Consider the following 8143-nt stretch of genomic DNA (forward strand, 5'->3'; position numbering starts at 1 on the left):
GCTAAATCACCCTCAGACTGGGCTGACAGAGCTGCAGCTGCTCCAGCAGCTCCCTCAGCACCGAGGAGCCTGTCTCTCCCATCCTGGAGCATCCCACCCGTTCCAGCCACCACGGAGGAGCCTCAGGATATGGCTCAAGGGGCACAGCGGATCCGTGGGCAGCCCCAGTGGCACAGGAGCTGCTCCTGCTCTGCTYCAAACTCGTGCACAAAGTGAAACCAGCCCCGAGGCAGCTGAGGAAACCAMCKTTGCTTTTCCTGAGCCAGAGCAGGRGGTGTGGGAGGGTGAAAGCCCCGTCAGGTCTGAGCTGTGACCAGCAAACCTCAGCTCTGCTGAGGGTGGCCCCACCAAACCCAGCACACAGTGACACAGACGAGTGGGACAYGCCACTGTCCCCAGCCACCACGTGTGGCTTCCTCAGGGCTCACCGAGCCCGTGGCTGATGGGACAACYCCCCTGCCACCCCTGGTGTCCCCAYAGCRTYGTGTCAGGCCACRGGAGGAGCGGGGAGGAGAGGGRCTGAGCACAGCAATGAYCTCACGGAGCCAGAGSCAGGCAGGGCAGGGCAGAGGTACCTGAAAAGCCGAGGTCCAGCAGCACGGCCCGTTTGCGGTCCTTGACGCTGCTGATCTGCTGGAAGTACAGGTCCACCACGAAGAAGAAGATGCAGCCGAAGAAGGCGATGACGCCCACGGCRATGCCGTAGCTGCAGGCGCTCTCATTCTCGTTGAAGATGCAGAGCAGCTCGGGGTGCTGGCTGTCCTTGTTCACATAGCACTCGTTGATGATGGAGCCGAACACCACGATGGAGAAGATCTGCAGGAGGAAGGACAGAACACAGCTCGCTGCTGTTTTGTCTTTAACTCTGTTTTGCAGCAGCCACGTCACCAGATTCAGCCCCGTCCTCGCCTCCATGGCAACGCGGCCCTTGTGAGACGCATCCCGGCTCTCCTTGGTCAGCTGCTGGATGGTACCTGGCTGATCCTGCCCTGAGAGAAGGAACCTCCTCCTGCCTTCCCCAGCCTTGCTGCCTGGAGAATTTTAAGGATGTTCTTCTCCAGACAGGCTGAGGAGGGAAAAAATAAACAGACGGGGCAGGTCCCTGCGGAGTCTTGGTGCTCGTGCTGCTCTCTGCGCTCAGGCTGTGCTCCACAAACCCCCTGGTGCTCYTGGGAGCAGGGAGGAAGGCAGGGATGGGGATATGTGAGCAGGGAAGGGCTGGAATCCTGGAGAGGGGACATGAGACATTGTGGGGACAGGGGAGCAGCTCCCTGGGGCACAGGCTGTCCTGGGAGGAACGGGGACATTTTCCAGCCGGTTTAGAGGGGCTGAAGGATGCAGCTCCCACATCCCTTATCCCGTGACCCGGTCTGGGTCCTGGCAGGGGCAGAAGGGCTGCTGGGGGCTGCCCAGGTGCCAGCACTGGAACCAGAGGGTGTCACAGCCCTGCAGGCAATGCCCTGCAGTAATTCCCTTATCTCCTGGCAGCAGAGCAGCAGGGGAAGCTGCGGGATCAGCTGCAGCACGATCCGCTCCGGATCCCGCTCCTGGGAAGGGCTGTGAGCAGGGAGGGGAGCGGGGAGTGCAGGCACATCTCCATCACGCTGAGAACTCTGATCTCATCCCTGTCTGCCATTGCYGGCTCCCACAGCCCTGCAGGCGGCCCTGCTGCCTCTCAGGACACAGCTGGAGGCCGGGGATGTGGCTGCAGAGATAAGAGGATCCTCCAGCTCCCCCGGGAGCAGCTGGGGACGGGAACGGGGCACGATCGGCTCCTGCAGCACCGGCAGGAACAGCGCGACACGACGGGCATGAGACAGGGACAGGTGACAGCAAAGCAGAAGCCAGGGAGCCACAGGATGAAACCCAGCTGGTGGCTCTCACAGTCACCCGTGTCACCTGAGTCACCCGTGTCACCTGAGTCWCCTGTGYCACCYCCTGCAGCCCTGCAGCTTCCCAGGGAGCCAGGGCACGGAGTGAGGGAAACAGAGCAGAGCCCACGGTGGACAAACCCTGCCCAAAGCTCCAACAACTCCTTAAAACATAACACAGGGACAGGYAACTCCTCCTCTTCCTCCTCTTGGAATTGAACCACGGCCTGGGGTCCTGTCCCATATGTGCCCCTGGCTCAGGTCAACCCTGAGCACCAGCCACGAGCTCAGGGGCCACCAAGCCACCCCCTGGCACCTGCACCCTGCTCCTTGCTGGTGCAGCACTTGGGGAGCACTTGGGATGGCACATCATCATTACCATCATCACCATCATCACCATCACCACCATCATCAGCATCAGAATCAGAATCATCACCACCACCATCATCATCATTACCATCATCACCATCATCATCATCATCATCATCATCATCAGAATCATCACCATCACTATCACCATCATCACCATCACCACCATCATCACCATCACCATCACCATCATCACCATCATCACCATCACCATCACCATCATCACCATCATCACCATTACCATCACCATCATCATCATCACCATCATCATCATCACCATCATCATCATTACCATCATCATCATCCCCATCACCACCATCATCACCATCACCATCATCACCATCACCATCACCATCATCATGTACACAACAAGAGGAGCTGTGCGTAAGGAAGAAAAAACAACAAACAGCACTAATAGTTTTTTTTCCCAGAGCTTTGGCAGCAGCTGTAACATCAGCAGTTGTAAAAGTCTGTTCATAAATAATGCAAAATTGTTATTTACCATCAGAAATAGCAGCAGCATTTATAAAACGGGCCCTGGAAGAAATAATGCGATTCTGGAAAACATGAATAATTGAGAACCTCTGATGCCACGCGATTACTTCTTTGGCAGGCCAGCAAACTTGTACTCAGCTTCTCGGAGAAGTTCCRCTCAGCTCTCCAGGATGAACAGCCTTCTCCGTGCTTTTGGGAGCCCAGAGCTTTGGCGGGTGAGGCAAAGCTCCTGTAAAATTTAGGATGTGCAGACACAGGTGTCTGGTGCCTGCACTAGCTCTGCACAGCTGGGGCTGTTACTGTTTCTTTTCTAAAAAAATTAACTTCCAATTCCAACGGATTTTGGAAAGCAAGGAGTCTTTCCTGCTGCCAGCCAACCCAAGTGGCTCAACCCATGAAGCCCCCACAACCACATTTCAATGTACAGAACATGGGACACACAGCTTTTCCTTGGGAGGTCAAAGTAGCAACAAACTCCAAGCGCACACATTTGATAGATGAKCTCCAAACATCAGCACTGGCTGAAATATTCCTGCCAAAACGTGCCTTTCCATGGGTTTTCTCTCCCTCGCCCCAGGATTGTAATGTTATGGTTTTTCTTAAAAACCCCACTGGTGCCTGTGAAACATTTTAATGAGACTAGATTTAGTGTTGTCTTTCTAAGTATAGATGAAAAAGTGCTTTTATTTTAGGAAAATGTGGGCAGATGAAATAAATGTGGGCAGGGAAATAAATCCCCCCCGTGTTTTTCAAAGTTCATCCAAAACAAGTGCGTTTTCTCAATCACCTCCACAAACCACAGCAGTTCAAACCCCCAACCAGCTCATCAGAGGCTCGAGAGAGAAAACACAAGGTCAGATTTACCACTGTGAGCGAGATTTTATGGGCCTGAGCAGCACCTCRGAGGATTTGCAAAGGAGCCTTCGTAGGACACTCCATTTTCCAGCAAGCACCTAAAACGTGTTTTGGGGCACCTCTCAGCCTGAGCAGAGCCAGGCAAGGAAAACAAARAGCAAAAAACACAGGAGAGCACGAGCTGAGCACTTGGGTGTGAGCTGTCAGCCATTTTAAGGTGAGATGTTTCCACTGCTGAGGTGCTGCACTTGGATTTGGGACCCATAAAAAGCATCACCAGAAGGTGTGGGGTTGGGGGAGAACCCGCAGAACCCCGCTCTGATTACACGACCCGTTAATGTCAGCACTGAGGAACTGCAGTGAATGAGGAAAAACCATCCAGAGCTCATTTCCTCTGCTGTGGGTCCTGATCAGGGGAGCTGGGCACAACCCACACGTGCAGAGAGGCAGCAYCGACCTCTGGGTGATCCCTCACCTCTCCAGGAGCCAAACTCCGTGCTCAGCTCCCTCCTCTCCTGGAGCCCAGCGAGTGAAGGATGGGCCACCAAACGAGAAGGGAAAACAATTAAGGTCAAATTAGCAGAGGCCAAATCCTGCTTAGCAYCGAGAGTTTCCCTAAGCCCCTCTAAGCCCCTGTGCTGCACCAGGCACGGGCTGGCACAGATTCCCCGTTCAGGGAGGAGTGGGACCCTCGGCACAGGGTCCCAACCCAGCTAAAGACCCTGGGGAATCAGATCCCAGCTCCCTCTGCAGTTTATCTTCACAGTTGTCAGTCACAGGGAAGTTTCCAGCACAGTTCTGCATCGTTTACTGGAGGCTGTGAGGAGCAAAGATCTGCTTGAAGCACKGCCAGATCTCCCACGGGACCATGGAGATGACCATGAAGGGATGGTGTGGTTTCTGGCACGGAAAGAGGTGGTCTGATGCTGGCTGTAACAGCTTCAGGGCCATGCCCACCAGGCTGATCAGCTTGGGAGGATGATATCAATGACCACATGACTGATTTTTCCTGAATTACTTTTTTCTGATGTGGTAAGAGATGCTGGCTGAGACACAGCGTCCATTCAAGGCTCCTAATCTCCTCCTGCAATCTGAGCACATGGCACACCAGCAGTGCTTGAAACCAGAGATCACAGCAACATGACAATTTAAAACCATTTCAAGCTCAGATGAAGCAAAGCTCTCTATAATTCCATTACCAAAATGCAAAGTTTAAGTTCTGCCTTTAATCCACAGCCCACAGAAAGAGAAAATTAAGACAGAAATCTGATGACCCTTCTGAGAAGTGGTCAGGACCAAACTCTGAAGCAGCTCAGATCATGCTAATGACTGTGAGCATTGCTGTGAGCTCCTGAAACGCCAGAGCAGTCCTGGAACTCTYCTCTGAGAGCCCCGAAATGGCTTTTAAAAGCCAAACCTAAGCCTATGCTGAATGAACAATTGCCCTGCAAAGCTGAGTGGCCACTCGAAAGTCTGGCTGGCACGGGCAGTCACAGAGAAAGGAGCTCATGATTCTGCAGGCGTCCGTCATGAATATCGACTCTGTTTGGCTGGGCAAAAAAATGTCTCAAAAGGAAACCACAAGAGCGATCACATCTTCATCTGACAAACTGCATCAGACAGAGGGGGAAGAGATGAATGAGGAACTGTTAAATGKTTTTTTCCAGCTTTTGATTTTACAGCTCAAGCCAGGAGTGGGTTTTTCTCTACTCARAATTACTCTGTCAGGGGGAGGTTGTTGTGTGAGGCAGAACCAGGAATCCCCTTTGGCCACCAGTGACATTTGGGGATTTCTGTGCTGAAGTCACCGTTCACCTGCCAGTCCCTCAGATGTTTGCCTGCACAAGGTCCCCGAGGCAGTCACAAAAGGGAACTGGACCCTTCTTTGGTGGTGGCTCGCTGGGAAAACCCAGGGCAAGTCCCTCACCTCAGGCACTGAGGCTGGCCCCAAATCCCTGTGGGATTTCTCCACCACCCTCACCCCACCCAAAGCAGCCCCTCTCCCTCTTTTTCTCCCAAGAGAATCTGGCATCACACGCACAGCAGGGTCASGTCTCTGCTGTGGGATCCAGCTGCTCGGGTTAACCGCAGTTAAAAAGATGCAGCACCAAGCACAGGAAGGAAAACCACGTGAAAAAAGCCCACCCCAAAGGCTGATCTCAGCCCGGGGCTTGCTGAACAACCACCCATGGCTGCTTTGTGCCGGCACAGGCAGATCATCTCCCCTGGGATACCAGGCAGGGAGGCCTGGGAAGGTTTTGTTTGCTTTGAGAATCTGGGAGTGGCAGGGTGGGCATCGGTCTGAGCTCCTGTCTGGCCACCAGCACGGACATCACCACGTGCCAGTGCCATGCTCACCCAGGACAGCAGCAGTGACCTCAGCAGAGCCTTTGGCTGCCTCCTCCATCCAGGCTCTCATCCTGACACGGGTCTGGGCTGCTCAGAAGGAATTCAGGCATGAGCTGCTTTACCAAACCTGCAGGTGGGAAGGAGCCCACTCACAGCTCTCACTGCAGCCCCAGCCCACGCTGGAAAGGAGCCATAAATGCTGAACTGGTTTAAGGCACTGGTAACTGGATTGCCAAAGCCAAACTGGGGCTCTGAACCCCCAGGATGGGGCAGTGATGGACCCTGACAGATCTACCAGCAAATGTGAGACCTGGGAAAAGGGTTCCAAATGGACTTTCCACGTGAGCTTCCACAGCCCCATCCCCAGCCCACTGAAAAGAACAAAAAGCTCCCTTTTTGCTCAGTGGGCTTTGGAGCCAACTGTAAATATTGCAAGCATTTATGGGATAGCACTGTGCTCATCCCACATTGGTCTCCATTGGTAGTCCCTGCACTTGTCTGGAGTCAAGTTGATGCACTCGTTTTTCACTGGCTCACTGTGAACACAGAGCCATGAAATGACCAACTTTGCCACTGAACAAACCAGTGAATATATACAGGAATATTTGCTGAGACTTTCATTTTATATCTCTATTTCATATCAGTATCACTGGTCCTTCTTCCCAGCAGTGTCCAATTCCCTTTGTAGCACAAGGACTGGGAGCTCTCTGCAAGGTGACACACTTATTTTAGGAAGGGCCTAGCTCACCCCCAGTGGGTCAGGTTTAATTAACTCTACCCAAAGCCAACACCACTGCCTGTAGCTTGTCATTGCCACTCGAGGATCCAGGAGAATCCAGACCAAGTTTTCTTCTAGCAAACAACTGCTGCYCAGCACCTGAGCCCTGCCCACAATGCCCCACCCACACCAAGCTGGATGCCCCAAATCCATCCCTGGTCCCCATTCTTCCCCCATGATGGAGTTGTGAGCCTTCTCCCAGCCCTGGGAAGAGCACCAGCTCCCATCCAGAACACACTGCAGCATGTGGTTTAACTGAGAGCATGTGACTGCAGCTGGAATTGCTCATGTGCTGCATGTTGTGCTGCTCAGGGCCTCGGCCAGGGCATCCCAGCCCCGAGAGCCCCTCGGACACAGAGACTGTGCCGGCTGGAAGGAGGACAGCACCTCCTCATCACAGCCTTCCCCTGCTCCCTGCCTGCACTGAACGCTGCCAAGGGTGACACAGAGCCAGCACAGGGGTGACAGGGGCGAGGACAAGCCCCAGGCCCAGCTCGGCTCATCCACAGCCTCCAGCCAAGCACTGAAGCCAGTGAGAGCTGGGCAAACCCTTCCTACTGGGGGTTTTTGGGAAGCATTCCCGACCTCCCAAGGCCCTGCACACCTGCAGATCTCAGCAAGGAGCTAGGCTGGGGAGGTAAATTCGGGGCATCCAGGCACCACGGCCCCAGKAGCGCCCTGGCACAGCTCCCTGTGCTGCTCCACGGGCCACCAGAGCCCGTTCCACCTCCTGCTCCTGCTCCACGGGGGCAACTCAGATGGGAAACGTCAAAAAAAAAAAACATGACATCCTTCCAGCAGCACGGGGAGCTGGGCAGGGCTGGCTCCCGGATTTCTGTCACACACACGCATGCACGGAGCGTGGAAGGCAGGAAAATGTCCTCTGCCTCCTGCTCCGAACCCCATCCTCCAGCAGCGACCAGCAGAGCGGCAGCGGCGCATTCCCCCGCCGCTCCCTGCCCCATTCCCGAGGAAACTCGCTGCCAGCCTCCCAGAGAACCGGCTCGGCCCGCGGGGCTGGGCAGCACCTGCCGCACCGCACCGGGACCGCACCGCACCGGCATCGCACCGGCACCGGGCACCGGCAGCGCACCGGGCACCGGGCACCATGCACAGGCTGCGGGCACGATGCACCTGCGCTGCCCATCGCCCCGGCACTGCCCAACGCCCGGACACTGCCCATCGCCCCGGCACTGCCCGCTGCGCCGGGAGCTGTCCCCGCACCGCCGCTGCCCAGCCCCGCGCCTCCGCGGCCGTTCCGCCTTACCCAGGTGGTCACTCGGATGAGGGTCTGCGGCTGCTTGAGGAAATCCACGGGGTCGATGGCCCCCCCCGCCCGGCCCGCTCCGAAGGACGCTCCTTCCATCTTCCCCCGCCGCCCGCTCCGCGCCCAGCCGAGCCCAGCCGCGCGCGCCCCGCGCCGGCC

General features: G+C 55.7%; 1 protein-coding gene across 1 annotated transcript in view; it reads right to left on the bottom strand.

Moving 5' to 3' along the window:
* SYNGR3 (synaptogyrin 3) overlaps positions 1-8110 on the bottom strand; it is a 16297-nt gene extending 8187 nt beyond the window's left edge. The window contains exons 1-2 of the mRNA XM_057371251.1: positions 7985-8110; positions 576-816 (exon numbers count right to left, since the gene is read on the bottom strand). Coding sequence (XP_057227234.1) covers positions 576-816; positions 7985-8083 — 340 coding nt within the window. The 5' untranslated portion in view covers positions 8084-8110. The remainder of the gene's footprint in view (positions 1-575; positions 817-7984) is intronic.
* Between the last annotated feature and the right edge of the window lie 33 nt (positions 8111-8143).

The sequence above is a fragment of the Malurus melanocephalus genome, unplaced genomic scaffold (genome assembly GCF_030028575.1).
Source record: "Malurus melanocephalus ecotype Western Australia unplaced genomic scaffold, MMel_1.1 scaffold_143, whole genome shotgun sequence".
Taxonomy (NCBI): Eukaryota; Metazoa; Chordata; class Aves; order Passeriformes; family Maluridae; genus Malurus; species Malurus melanocephalus.